Source organism: Oncorhynchus masou, chromosome 20 (genome assembly GCF_036934945.1).
Source record: "Oncorhynchus masou masou isolate Uvic2021 chromosome 20, UVic_Omas_1.1, whole genome shotgun sequence".
In the NCBI taxonomy this organism is placed as follows: domain Eukaryota; kingdom Metazoa; phylum Chordata; class Actinopteri; order Salmoniformes; family Salmonidae; genus Oncorhynchus; species Oncorhynchus masou.
Genome location: NC_088231.1, coordinates 14186415 through 14201985, shown reverse-complemented (window position 1 = coordinate 14201985; position 15571 = coordinate 14186415). Strand labels below are relative to the sequence as shown.

Sequence of the window (15571 nt, the reverse complement as noted above, 5' to 3'; positions counted from 1 at the left end):
AACCCAGACAGTTTAACCACTAATCTCATTACAGTAACCAGTCATATGCTGCTCCTGAACGCAGCTCGCTCTGTCGTCAACACTGCTAAAACAACTCTGTATCACAGGTGGTTGGTGGCACCTCAATTAGGGAGGACGGGGCTCGTGGTAACGGCTGAAGCGGGATCAGTGGAATGGTATCAAATACATCAGACACGTGGTTTCCATGTGTTTGATACCATTCCATTCACTCGGTTCCAGCCATTGTTATGAGCCGTCCTCCCCTCAGCAGCCTCCACTGTTTTATGTGTCTGTGCAACACCACCAAAACAGTTGAACCACCAACCTCGTTACCCCGACACCTACTGCTCCAGCAGCGCAGCTCTGTCAGCTGGTGTACGCACCTCTGTGAAACACTTCTAACACAACAGCATTGGTAGCAGCGCAGCAGGCAGCAAACACAATAGCGTAATTACCACAGCTTGTGCATTTTTCATGGAGTTTTGGAGCGCACAGAGCCACAGACGACTGCACATGTGGTGTTCGTTTGGAAAAAGCAAATGCTTAACTGAGTTTTTTTTGTGGAAAGCTCTCTGCGTGAATTAAACATTCTTAACTTCTTGAACACTCCGTACTTAATGCTTTCTCAAAGAGAGCCAATTATATTATAGAGCTAGTTCCTAGCTGGAGCTATTTTAAAATAGTTTGACTGGAACACTGGGAACTGTATTGAATTGTGCTAGATGGGAAATGAGGTGACGGTGTCAGTGTGTGACGGTGTCAGTGTGTGTGGTTTTAACCCTGTGTGTGTTGTCTTCACAGAATGCCGGGTGCTCAAGTCCTCATACTCTGCTCGCTCGCCCACTCCAACGAGGGCTGCTGGGAGCAAGAGCCCTGGACTCTCACGCCGTATCAAGTCCCCTGGCATAGGTATACACATGCATGCACGTACACACAAACACACACACACACAGTTATTGGGTGATGGACTGAGTAACTGATTTTCATCTGACACTAACTAGTGTAATCACCTCAAAAAGAGTTTCATGATTTTGGCAGGCTACAGGCCATATGGCCAATTACCGAACACTTATCTTAAGCTCAGGTGAAAATTGATTTGGAAGCTTTAAGTTGGACATTGAAACCTTGAGCTGTAAAACTCTATTTCTCTCTGCAGTAAGAAGACCAATCCATTACTCCACCAGTAGCCAGTCTCCTGTTAAATCCCCAGGTAAGCCTGTTGACATCCTGCACTGCCCACTCTATTGGCCCATTACCCCACCACAACAAACCATTCATTTTCATCTACCTAGCTATCATTACTAGGACCTTGAGTTTTCCCCTGAGCATGAAGCCTAACCAAGAATAACTCCTGGCCTTAATCATCTCTACAATATGTTAAAAATAATCACTACATGAGTCTTTCTCAGAGAGGGCACCAATTAAACCCTTTTGAAGTTCCTGACTGCTTGAAGTCTTGGTCAGTACACCCGTGGCCTGAGGTTGACCTTGTGGCTGACGGGGCCCTGTGAGAGGTCCAGTTAGTCTCTTTCAGTACAGTATATTGTAATGTCAGTCAGACTCCTGCTGTGTAGGGAAGTGCCATCAATTGCTCAGAAGAAGCTCTGCTCCACTGTGGACCTCCCTGGCCTGCCACCCTGACCCAAGACTATTTAAAGATCTCTGAATATCGCTCTCTCTTTCTCCCTCTCTCTTTCTCTGGCTCTTGCTCTCTCCTCTTTTTCACTCTCTATTTTTCTCTCTCCTCTCTTCCTGGCCGTGGCCCAGAAACTCTCTCTGGCTTCTACAGTATGCATCTAATCTGAGCACAGACTGGTGCAGTCCCGGCTGATACCAACCCATGTACTAAATTAGCCTCAGTGCTTTAGTCTTCAGCTGCTTTCACTGAGCCCTTCTAATTGAATTGAATAATCACATCAGTTGTCTGTCTGGCATCACATTCCCTCGTAGGTGCTGTACTGTAGTGCTTCTGATTGCTATTCGCAGGTCCAGATTGGTTGTCTCAGGGAACGGGTACAGCGTGTGGCAGTGTACCTGCCAAGAACCTAGAGTGTGTGGCAGATGAGGCCTTTCACAGAAATACACTACCATTACCAATACAGCCGACTTCTCCAATGAAAGGCCCTGTTGTTTGAGGAGAGGACTGTTTGTGACACAGGGAGGTCCCTGTAGGTAGGCTGCTTGAGGTACCATTGAACCCTCAGGGTCGTAGCTTTCGTGTGGCCTTAGCTGCAGACAGATTATCCAGGCAGCCTGCGGAGGCACCTGGGTGTGACCCTGCGTGTCTGTCTGCTGGAGCCAAACACAACCTGCTTCCCCCCACAGGGGACCGGACAGGAAGTTGGACAGTCACACACAGTTCTAGACACGAAACGCCACACTACACCTGATGAAAATCTAGCACTCGGCGATCTGGAGATATGTTAGTACAGAGCTTTGACAACTCAGTGAAAGTAAACCCATTCAAAGTGAACTTTATTGTGTCACAAATGGATTTCCTGCCCTATCTTATATCACTTCCTGTGATAGAGGCATTTCCTTTAGTATTCAAAGAAATGAAGAAAAATAGAATACACAATGTAATAACAGTTACACACTTTTAACCAGCCACATCTCTCCAGAGGAAAAAGGACTTCCTCTCTCGTTTGCCCTTCCCCACATCAGCACATCCTGTTGGGCCAGCCCTAGTCCTATCATTGTCTTACTGTGGCTTCCTCCCTCTCTCCTTCCCTCTTTTCTCTCTCTCTCTCCTCTCCAGTCAATGGTGTCCCCAGCAGTACGATCTCCACCCCCAAGTCCACCAAATCCAGCAGCTCCTCCCCCACCAGCCCCCGCAGTATACACAGCTTCAAGGTAAGTCACACACACACACACACACACACACACACACACACACACACACACACACACACACACACACACACACACACACACACACACACACACACACACCACCTATAATCTCCAGATAATTATATTGTACTGTATGTACCTGTATAGGAAGAGTGATATGCTATAAATAACCATATAGTAGCAAATGATTTAACCTCAAGTGCATTAGATCAGGAATAGTGGTTGGCCAGAACACTTGAATCTGTTGACAGTGGGGACAACAGCACTTAAACGTTCTCTAGATGATTATTACAGTTTGGCAACACCTACACCGTGTTTACTTGGCAGGTCCATAACGTTTATTGTAACTTAGTTACTCTGAAAGACATCACAAAGTAACAAATTGAAAAGAAAGATTGATGATGTAATCCACCCAGTTCAAAGGTGTTTCACCTTGAGATTGTACTAAATAATGCATACATTTTTCTAGTCCAGGTAACAAAAATAAGCCTTATGGTTCGTGTACTTCTAGAAGTGTTGAAAGAGCTTCTCTTCCATAATAGAAAAGATTACTGAGATGACTTGGCGGATTCTGTCGCATGTGAAAGCCAAGAATGCTTGAAAAAGGAGTCTTATAATAACCCATATAACCTATTCAAACAGCCATCACAGCTCTCTCTTTTGGAAAAAGCCTCTCGTCAAATTATTCATTATTTTCAACATTGGTCATCATTTCGATCCATTAAAAGTTTGTGTTTCCTCTTTCTGTGCCTGATAGGTGACAGTAGGGGAGGCCTATCCATTAAGATAGTTCTCAACACCCTGTACTGTTCTGAAGGGCAGAACACTTATTTTACGCCAAATGCATAATTAACACAGTGATATACATACCTGCTCACTTTCTTTTGAGTTTGGGTAGGCACACAACGTCCACAGAATGGAGAACTGTAAGAGCAATACAGAAGAGATGTGTTTTTGTAGAATCGTCTTCTATCTTTCCATTGAGCTACCTATCTAATAATGGATTATAAAGTCGAATATCAAACATTTTCTTACCAAACTATACTGAACACAAATATACATCCAACATGCAACAATTTCAAAGATTTTTACTGAGTTACAGTTCATATAAGGAAATCAGTCAATTGAAATACATTCAAAAGGCCTTCACAAGTACAGTCAAATGCTTAACTTGCTAGCCCTTCCCAATGCAGTATTCAATAGCAAATAGTATAACAAAAAAAAACACATAAGGGAGGGAAAAAAACCAACAGAAGTAAGCCATATAAAGGGTAAGTGCCAGTACCAAACTATACAATTTAATTGCGGGGGTGTTTTGTATTAGTTTCCTGTCAGAACTCTGAAGCACTATTAAACACTACGGGGATCCATGAGCAAGTTATCCTGACGCACTCTGTCATGGCATTATATTGGATTTCAAATGCATGCTACTTAAAGCAAAACCATTAGTCAATGTCCCTAGATCCCAGGGCTTAGTTCTGGATCGATGTTATGAAGCGGACCTGTCCTGTTGTATTACTCTGGAGATGTAACTGGCTAATTCGATCGCCCTGCAAGTATTGATGTCAAAACAAAGCATTGGATTGGGAGTTGCGTAACCAACAGATGTGCCCAGCCAACCTTGACCTCTAATCCATTGTGTGCGCCATTTTTGATATTTATAGTTGCCATGGTGATGCGTGTGTCCAGGTTTTGACTTGAGTGGTGGTTGAAAGGGGAAGGATGCTGACCTCCAGTTTTCTTTTTCTCTCCTACCCTCCTCTCTTCATCTCTTACTTTCTCTCCTCCTTTCCAGATTCCGCCACATCACACGTCTGCCACCAATGTGAACGGGTCTTCACACAGTCTGGAGCTGGCCTATAACATGAGTCCTGAGGGTAGGTGTCCCCTTCTCTGACATTTTCTTAATTTCCATTTTCTCTCCTACTCCTCCTTGCCTCGCCACTCCACTCCTGTCCTCATCCCTCCCTTCTCCTCTCAATCTCTCCCTTCTCCTCCCCTCTCCTCCCTTTTCCTCTTCTGTTCTCCTCTCCTCCTTTCTCCTCCCCTCCCTACTCTTCTTCCACTCCCCTCTCAATGCCTCCCTTCTCTTCTTCTGTTCTCCTCTTCTCCTCTCCTCCCTTCTACTCCTCTCCTCTCTTTACCCTGTGTCATCCTGTCTCTGTGCCAACTCTCACAGCTCCTGCCTGCACTCACTCACCCCTAAACACGTGGCCCAATGCATCCCCAATCCCCCCTAGGGCCTCAATGCAGGTTTTGTTATATTAGAATTGCTTCCTCAGCGACACGTGTCGCATCACAGCACTCACAACAGAGGGACAGAGAAGTGTGATGCGGAGAACAAGTGAAAAGATCTGTGTGCTTCTGCGTGAGACAGCCAGGCGGTATCAACACGTCCTTGGGCTGTGTGTCTGCATAATATTGTTGTTTCCTCTTTAGGAGAGGCCATACATTAGTTCTAGGGTAGGAGCTAGGCTGCCTGGGTTAATGGGCAATTAATGACTTTATACTTTGATTAGATTAAAATGCGATTAAAACGAGATCATATTCATTTCACTGAAATGCAAGTTTTACCAGAGTTTTACCAGAGTAAGTACTTGTAGGTATTGTACGTCATTCTCCACTGAGTGTCTAAAACATTATGAACACCTGCTCTTTCCATGACAGACTGACCAGGTGAATCCAGGTGAAAGCTATGATCCCTTATTGATGTCACTTGTTAAATCCACTTCAATCAGTGTAGATGAAGGGGAGGAGACGGGTTAAAGAATAATTTTTAAGCCTTGAGACAATTGAGACATGGATTGTGTATGTGCGCCATTCAGAGGGTGTAGGATCAAGACAAAAGATTGAAGTGCCTTTGAACGGGGTATGATAGTAGGTGCCAGGTGCACCAGTTTGTGTCAAGAACTGCAACGCTGCTGGGTTGACGCTCAACAGTTTCCTGTCTGTATCAGAATGGTCCAACACCCAAAAGACATCCAACCAACTTGACACAACTGTGGGAAGCATTGGAGTCAACATCGGCCAGCATTCCTGTTGAACTCTTTCGACACCTTGTCCTTGCCCCGACTAATTGAGGCTGTTCTGAGGGCAAAAGGTGGGGGTGCAACTCAAATATTAGGAGGGTGTTCTTAATGTTTTGTTCAGTCTGTATATATGTGGGCCACAGGAAGTAACTGAAAGAGCATTCTGATGTGCCCCGTTGTAACACGTCTCTCCTCATCAGTTAACGGCAACAGCTGTAGCTCTATCACAACCGTCCTGGATAAGTACAAGGTCGGCAAGGTCATAGGAGACGGAAACTTTGCCGTGGTGAAAGACTGTGTAGAACGGTATGTAAATTCAGAATATTACATTTCTTTACATCTCATTGATGGATTTTCATATTTGTAATGAATGTTCACTAGGCTGTTGGACTTAAAAAGCCCTATTTATAAATGACCACATTGATCAGTAGCTTTCAATGTGACTTAATAAGCGCCACGTCAGATGTCATAACTGCTTCTAAGGCTTAATGACAGCAGGCATTTATTTATAGAATTTAAGTAAGCATTTACTGTTTGTGTATGTGCGTGTGTCTGGGGTTCAGCCCATGAAATCCACTTCATTACCGTTTCCCTTCTGACTCAGCAGTTTGTCTGTAATATACAGAGAGAAGACTCCTTCCTCTAATCAGAAGGGCTAAACTCTCCAATACACCATCATGCACTGTCTGATGCTTCAGCCTATGTTGGGGATGCAACACTGTTCAGTCTACTGTTGGATAGAAATTAGAATCTTAGTTTGTGATGAAACACTAAAAAAAGTGCCTTTCAAACTTGTTAAAAAATGTTTTGGTTTGGCAGATGGTTGCACATGATTTGGGTTGGTTTGAAGGATTTACAGTAAACACAATATACCATGATTTGAAGGACTAGTGTTGCTGCATGTCTTTATAGGTCCACTGGGAAGGAGTATGCACTGAAGATCATTGACAAGGCCAAGTGCAGTGGAAAGGTAAGACAGCAAGAGAGAGAGAATATGTTGTTGCCACTGTATTTCTTTGACTGTGTCACCCAATAGCAGCTGAGCTCAGCAACCCAGGTTGTAACGTGGTGAATGAATGTAAGTGTTGCTGACAGTCCCAGTACCATGTATCAAGAGAGACTGTTCTCTCAGACAGTGTTGCTGACAGGAGTCATATATCCAGGCTGTTCTCTCAGACAGTGTTGCTGACGGAGTCCCAGTACCATGTATCAACAGAGGATGTTCTCTCAGACAGTGTTGCTGACGGAGTCCCAGTACCGTGTATCAACAGAGACTGTTCTCTCAGACGGTGATGCTGACAGTCCCAGTACCATGTATCAACAAAGACTGTTCTCTCAGACAGTGTTGCTGACAGTCCCAGTACCATGTATAAACAGAGACTGTTCTCTCAGACGGTGATGCTGACAGTCCCAGTACCATGAATCAACAGAGACTGTTCTCTCAGACAGTGTTGCTGACAGTCCCAGTACCATGTATCAACAGAGACTGTTCTCTCAGACGGTGTTGCTGACAGTCCCAGTACCATGTATCAACAGAGGCTGTTCTCTCAGACAGTGTTGCTGACAGTCCCAGTACCATGTATCAACAGAGACTGTTCTCTCAGACGGTGTTGCTGACAGTCCCAGTACCATGTATCAACAGAGACTGTTCTCTCAGACAGTGTTGCTGACAGTCCCAGTACCATGTATCAACAGAGAGACTGTTCTCTCAGACAGTGTTGTTCTCTGACGGTGTTGCTGACAGTCCCAGTACCATGTATCAACAGAGGCTGTTCTCTCAGACAGTGTTGCTGACAGTCCCAGTACCATGTATCAACAGAGGCTGTTCTCTCAGACAGTGTTGCTGACAGTCCCAGTACCATGTATCAACAGAGACTGTTCTCTCAGACGGTGTTGCTGACAGTCCCAGTACCATGTATCAACAAAGACTGTTCTCTCAGACAGTGATGCTGACAGTCCCAGTACCATGTATCAACAGAGAGACTGTTCTCTCAGACGATGTTGCTGACAGCCCCAGTACCATGTATCAACAGAGAGACTGTTCTCTCAGACGATGTTGCTGACAAGAGTCCCAGTACCATCTATCAACAGAGGCTGTTCTCTCAGACAGTGTTGCTGACAAAAATCCCAGTACCATGTATCAACAGAGGCTGTTCTCTCAGACGGTGTTGCTGACAAGAGTCCCAGTACCATGTATCAACAGAGGATGTTCTCTCAGACAGTGTTACTAAAAAGAGTCCCAGTACCATGTATCAACAGAGAGACTGTTCTCTCAGACGGTGTTGCTGACAGTCCCAGTACCATGTATCAACAGAGGATGTTCTCTCAGACAGTGTTGTTGACAAGAGTCCCAGTACCATGTATCAACAGAGAGACTGTTCTCTCAGACGGTGTTGCTGACAAAAATCCCAGTACCATGTATCAACAGAGACTGTTCTCTCAGACGGTGTTGCTGACAGTCCCAGTACCATGTATCAACAGAGACTGTTCTCTCAGACGGTGTTGCTGACAAGAGTCCCAGTACCATGTATCAACAGATACTGTTCTCTCAGACGGTGTTGCTGACAGTCCCAGTACCATGTATCAACAGAAACTGTTCTCTCAGACAGTGTTGCTGGCAGTCCCAGTACCATGTATCAACAGATACTGTTCTCTCAGACAGTGTTGCTGACAAGAGTCCCAGTACCATGTATCAACAGAGACTGTTCTCTCAGACGGTGTTGCTGACGGAGTCCCAGTACCATGTATCAACAGAGGCTGTTCTCTCAGACAGTGTTGCTGACAGTCCCAGTACCATGTATCAACAGAGACTGTTCTCTCAGACAGTGTTGCTGACAGTCCCAGTACCATGTATCAACAGAGACTGTTCTCTCAGACAGTGTTGCTGACGGAGTCCCAGTACCATGTATCAACAGAGACTGTTCTCTCAGACAGTGTTGCTGACAGTCCCAGTACCATATATAAACAGAGACTGTTCTCTCAGACAGTGTTGCTGACAGTCCCAGTACCATGTATCACCAGAGACTGTTCTCTCAGACAGTGTTGCTGACAGTCCCAGTACCATGTATCAACAGAGACTGTTCTCTCAGACAGTGTTGCTGACAGTCCCAGTACCATGTATCACCAGAGACTGTTCTCTCAGACAGTGTTGCTGACAGTCCCAGTACCATGTATCAACAGAGGCTGTTCTCTCAGACAGTGTTGCTGACAGTCCCAGTACCATGTATCAACAGAGACTGTTCTCTCAGACAGTGTTGCTGGCAGTCCCAGTACCATGTATCAACAGAGACTGTTCTCTCAGACAGTGTTGCTGGCAGTCCCAGTACCATGTATCAACAGAGACTGTTCTCTCAGACAGTGTTGCTGACAGTCCCAGTACCATATATCAACAGAGGCTGTTCTCTCAGACAGTGTTGCTGACAGTCCCAGTACCATGTATCAACAGAGAGACTGTTCTCTCAGACAGTGTTGCTGACAGTCCCAGTACCATGTATCAACAGAGGCTGTTCTCTCAGACAAGAGGACACTCTAAATAAATGACTATTGATTGCTCTGGTCTCTTAACTATCTAATGAAGGTTTAGCCTCTCAGCTCAAGGTGATGTATATCATGTATCTGTCAGAGCAGCTGACATTAGAGAAAACATGAATAAAACATGATAAATCTCTAATCTGATTCCATATAAACAGGATCAAAGACCAACCCAATGAACTACTACATGTCTGTCTGCCTGGGGGTTAATAATGCAGGGTTGAATACCTAACCACTGTCCACTCTCTGTGTGTGTTTGCGCATGTATGTGTGTGTGCAGGAGCACCTGATAGAGAATGAGGTGGCAGTGCTGAGGAGAGTCAAACACCCCAACATTATCCAGCTGATAGACGAAGTGGACACACCCACTGAACTCTACCTGGTCATGGAGCTGGTCAAGGTACGTTCAACCACTACAGACCTCTACAGTATCTATTTACCCACTACTGACCTCTACAGTATCTATTTAACCACTACTGACCTCTACAGTATCTTGTTAACCACTACTGACCTCTACAGTATCTAGTCAACCACTACAGTATCTAGTCAACCACTACTGACCTCTACAGTATCTAGTCAACCACTACTGACCACTACAGTATCTAGTCAACCACTACAGTATCTAGTCAACCACTACTGACCTCTACAGTATCTAGTCAACCACTACAGTATCTAGTCAACCACTACTGACCTCTACAGTATCTAGTCAACCACTACTGACCTCTACAGTATCTAGTCAACCACTACTGACCTCTACAGTATCTAGTCAACCACTACTGACCTCTACAGTATCTAGTCAAACACTACTGACTTCTACAGTATCTAGTCAACCACTACAGTATCTAGTCAACCACTACTGACCTCTACAGTATCTATTCAACCACTACTGACCACTACAGTATCTAGTCAACCACTACAGTATCTAGTCAACCACTACTGACCTCTACAGTATCTAGTCAACCACTACTGACCTCTATAGTATCTAGTCAACCACTGCTGACCTCTACAGTATCTAGTCAACCACTGCTGACCACTACAATATCTAGTCAACCACTGCTGACCTCTACAGTATCTAGTCAACCACTACTGACCTCTACAGTATCTAGTCAACCACTACAGTATCTAGTCAACCACTACTGACCTCTACAGTATCTATTCAACCACTACAGTATCTAGTCAACCACTACTGACTTCTACAGTATCTAGTCGACCACTACAGTATCTAGTCAACCACTACTGACCTCTACAGTATCTAGTCAACCACTACAGTATCTAGTCAACCACTACTGACCTCTACAGTATCTATTCAACCACTACAGTATCTAGTCAACCACTACTGACTTCTACAGTATCTAGTCAACCACTACAGTATATCGTCAACCACTACTGACCTCTACAGTATCTATTCAACCACTACAGTATCTAGTCAACCACTACAGTATCTAGTCAACCACTACTGACTTCTACAGTATCTAGTCAACCACTACAGTATCTAGTCAACCACTACTGACCTCTACAGTATCTAGTCAACCACTACAGTATCTAGTCAACCACTACTGACCTCCACAGTATCTATTCAACCACTACTGACCTCTACAGTATCTAGTCCACCACTACTGACCTCTACAGTATCTAGTCAACCACTGCTGACCTCTACAGTATCTAGTCAACCACTACTGACCTCTACAGTATCTAGTCAACCACTACTGACCTCTACAGTATCTAGTCAACCACTACTGACCTCTACAGTATCTAGTCAAACACTACTGACTTCTACAGTATCTAGTCAACCACTACAGTATCTAGTCAACCACTACTGACCTCTACAGTATCTATTCAACCACTACTGACCACTACAGTATCTAGTCAACCACTACAGTATCTAGTCAACCACTACTGACCTCTACAGTATCTAGTCAACCACTACTGACCTCTATAGTATCTAGTCAACCACTGCTGACCTCTACAGTATCTATTCAACCACTACTGACCTATACAGTATCTAGTCAACCACTACTGACCTCTACAGTATTTATTCAACCACTACTGACCTCTACAGTATCTAGTCAACCACTACAGTATCTAGTCAACCACTACTGACCACTGCAGTATCTAGTCAACCACTACAGTATCTAGTCAACCACTACTGACCTCTACAGTATCTATTCAACCACTACTGACCTATACAGTATCTATTCAACCACTACTGACCACTACAGTATCTAGTCAACCACTACTGACCACTGCAGTATCTAGTCAACCACTACAGTATCTAGTCAACCACTACTGACCTCTACAGTATCTAGTCAACCACTGCTGACCTCTACAGTATCTATTCAACCACTACTGACCTATACAGTATCTAGTCAACCACTACTGACCTCTACAGTATCTATTCAACCACTACTGACCTCTACAGTATCTAGTCAACCACTGCTGACCACTACAATATCTAGTCAACCACTACTGACCACTGCAGTATCTAGTCAACCACTACTGACCTCTACAGTATCTAGTCAACCACTGCTGACCTCTACAGTATCTATTCAACCACTACTGACCTATACAGTATCTATTCAACCACTACTGACCTCTACAGTATCTAGTCAACCACTGCTGACCACTACAATATCTAGTCAACCACTACTGACCTCTGCAGTATCTATTCAACCACTAGTGATCTCCGCAGTATCTAGTCAACCACTACTGACCTCTGCAGTATCTAGTCAACCACCAATGACCTCTACAGTATCTAGTCAACCACCAATGACCTCTACAGTATCTAGTCAACCACTACTGACCTCTGCAGTATCTAGTCAACCACCAATGACCTCTACAGTATCTAGTCAACCACCAATGACCTCTACAGTATCTAGTCAATCACTGCTGACCACTACAATATCTAGTCAACCACCAATGACCTCTACAGTATCTAGTCAACCACTGCTGACCACTACAATATCTAGTCAACCACTACTGACCTCTGCAGTATCTATTCAACCACTAGTGATCTCCGCAGTATCTAGTCAACCACTACTGACCTCTGCAGTATCTATTCAACCACTACTGACCTCTGCAGTATCTAGTCAACCACTACTGACCACTGCAGTATCTAGTCAACCACTACTGACCTCTGCAGTATCTAGTCAACCACCAATGACCTCTACAGTATCTAGTCAACCACCAATGACCTCTACAGTATCTAGTCAACCACTACTGACCTCTACAGTATCTAGTCAACCACCAATGACCTCTACAGTATCTAGTCAACCACTACTGACCTCTACAGTATCTATTCAACCACTACTGACCTCTACAGTATCTAGTCAACCACTACTGACCTCTACAGTATCTAGTCAACCACTACTGACCTCTACAGTATCTAGTCAACCACTACTGACCTCTACAGTATCTAGTCAACCACTACTGACCTCTACAGTATCTAGTCAACCACTACTGACCTCTACAGTATCTAGTCAACCACTACTGACCTCTACAGTATCTAGTCAACCACTACTGACCACTGCAGTATCTATTCAACCACTAGTGATCTCCGCAGTATCTAGTCAACCACTACTGACCTCTACAGTATCTAGTCAACCACTACTGACCTCTACAGTATCTTGTCAACCACTACTGACCTCTACAGTATCTAGTCAACCACTACTGACCTCTACAGTATCTAGTCAACCACTAGTGACCTCTACAGTATCTAGTCAACCACTACTGACCTCTACAGTATCTAGTCAACCACTACTGACCTCTACAGTATCTAGTCAACCACTACTGACCTCTACAGTATCTAGTCAACCACTAGTGACCTCTACAGTATCTAGTCAACCACTACTGACCACTACAGTATCTAGTCAACCACTACTGACCTCTACAGTATCTAGTCAACCACTAGTGACCTCTACAGTATCTAGTCAACCACTACTGACCTCTACAGTATCTAGTCAACCACTACTGACCTCTACAGTATCTAGTCAACCACTACTGACCTCTACAGTATCTAGTCAACCACTACTGACCTCTACAGTATCTAGTCAACCACTACTGACCTCTACAGTATCTAGTCAACCACTACTGACCTCTACAGTATCTAGTCAACCACTACTGACCTCTACAGTATCTAGTCAACCACTACTGACCTCTACAGTATCTAGTCAACCACTACTGACCTCTACAGTATCTAGTCAACCACTACTGACCTCTACAGTATCTAGTCAACCACTACTGACCTCTACAGTATCTAGTCAACCACTACTGACCTCTACAGTATCTAGTCAACCACTACTGACCTCTACAGTATCTAGTCAACCACTACTGACCTCTACAGTATCTAGTCAACCACTACTGACCTCTACAGTATCTAGTCAACCACTACTGACCTCTACAGTATCTAGTCAACCACTAGTGACCTCTACAGTATCTAGTCAACCACTACTGACCTCTACAGTATCTAGTCAACCACTACTGACCTCTACAGTATCTAGTCAACCACTACTGACCTCTACAGTATCTAGTCAACCACTAGTGACCTCTACAGTATCTAGTCAACCACTACTGACCTCTACAGTATCTAGTCAACCACCAATGACCTCTACAGTATCTAGTCAACCACTACTGACCTCTACAGTATCTAGTCAACCACTACTGACCTCTACAGTATCTAGTCAACCACTACTGACCTCTACAGTATCTAGTCAACCACTACTGACCTCTACAGTATCTAGTCAACCACTACTGACCTCTACAGTATCTAGTCAACCACTAGTGACCTCTACAGTATCTAGTCAACCACTACTGACCTCTACAGTATCTAGTCAACCACTACTGACCTCTACAGTATCTAGTCAACCACTACTGACCTCTACAGTATCTAGTCAACCACTACTGACCTCTACAGTATCTAGTCAACCACTAGTGACCTCTACAGTATCTAGTCAACCACTACTGACCTCTACAGTATCTAGTCAACCACCAATGACCTCTACAGTATCTAGTCAACCACTACTGACCTCTACAGTATCTAGTCAACCACTACTGACCTCTACAGTATCTAGTCAACCACTACTGACCTCTACAGTATCTAGTCAACCACTACTGACCTCTACAGTATCTAGTCAACCACTAGTGACCTCTACAGTATCTAGTCAACCACTAGTGACCTCTACAGTATCTAGTCAACCACTACTGACCTCTACAGTATCTAGTCAACCACTACTGACCTCTACAATATCTAGTCAACCACCAATGACCTCTACAGTATCTAGTCAACCACTACTGACCTCTACAGTATCTAGTCAACCACTACTGACCTCTACAGTATCTAGTCAACCACTACTGACCTCTACAGTATCTAGTCAACCACTACTGACCTCTACAGTATCTAGTCAACCACTAGTGACCTCTACAGTATCTAGTCAACCACTACTGACCTCTACAGTATCTAGTCAACCACTACTGACCTCTACAGTATCTAGTCAACCACTACTGACCTCTACAGTATCTAGTCAACCACTACTGACCACTGCAGCAGTATTCTGCACTTCATCAGTGCATGCAACATTAATATTTTAGGTACCTTATCATTTAGGTAAGTTCTTAATTCAACATGAATGTGTCTAATGCGTCCATTTCCTGCAGGGTGGCGACCTGTTTGATGCCATCACGTCCTCCACTAAGTACACAGAGAGAGATGCCAGTGTCATGGTGTTTAACCTGGCTGGAGCCCTGAAGTACCTCCATAGCATGAACATAGTACACAGAGACATCAAGCCTGAGAACCTGCTGGTGAGTAGTGAGGGACCACACTGAAGACTGGGGTAGCCAGCTACACTGTAAGATCATATGTTGTTGAATTGACATACAGTAGTTACCTGACAACAATATGTCAGAATTGTTGTGACACAATTCCACCAGAGTGGCTGAGACATACACAACCTTTCAAAAGTTTGGGGTCACTTAGAAATGTCCTTGTTTTTGAAAGAAAAGCAATTTTTTTGTCCATTAAATAACATCAAATTGATCAGAAATACAGTGTAGACATTGTTAATGCTGGAAAAGGCAGCTTTTTTTATGGAATATCTACATGGGCCCATTATCAGCAACCATCACTCCTGTGTTCGCTAATCCAAGTTTATCATTTTAAAAGG

General features: G+C 44.1%; 1 protein-coding gene across 6 annotated transcripts in view; it reads left to right on the top strand.

Annotated features, from left to right (window-relative positions):
• LOC135506997 (serine/threonine-protein kinase DCLK2-like) overlaps positions 1 to 15571 on the top strand; it is a 77101-nt gene that overhangs the window by 47367 nt on the left and 14163 nt on the right. For all 6 annotated transcript variants that reach the window (XM_064926450.1, XM_064926451.1, XM_064926449.1 and 3 more), the window contains exons 4-11: positions 802 to 909; positions 1157 to 1210; positions 2759 to 2853; positions 4649 to 4730; positions 6083 to 6188; positions 6795 to 6852; positions 9694 to 9813; positions 15063 to 15209. In XM_064926450.1, the coding sequence (XP_064782522.1) occupies positions 802 to 909; positions 1157 to 1210; positions 2759 to 2853; positions 4649 to 4730; positions 6083 to 6188; positions 6795 to 6852; positions 9694 to 9813; positions 15063 to 15209 (770 nt within the window). The remainder of the gene's footprint in view (positions 1 to 801; positions 910 to 1156; positions 1211 to 2758; positions 2854 to 4648; positions 4731 to 6082; positions 6189 to 6794; positions 6853 to 9693; positions 9814 to 15062; positions 15210 to 15571) is intronic.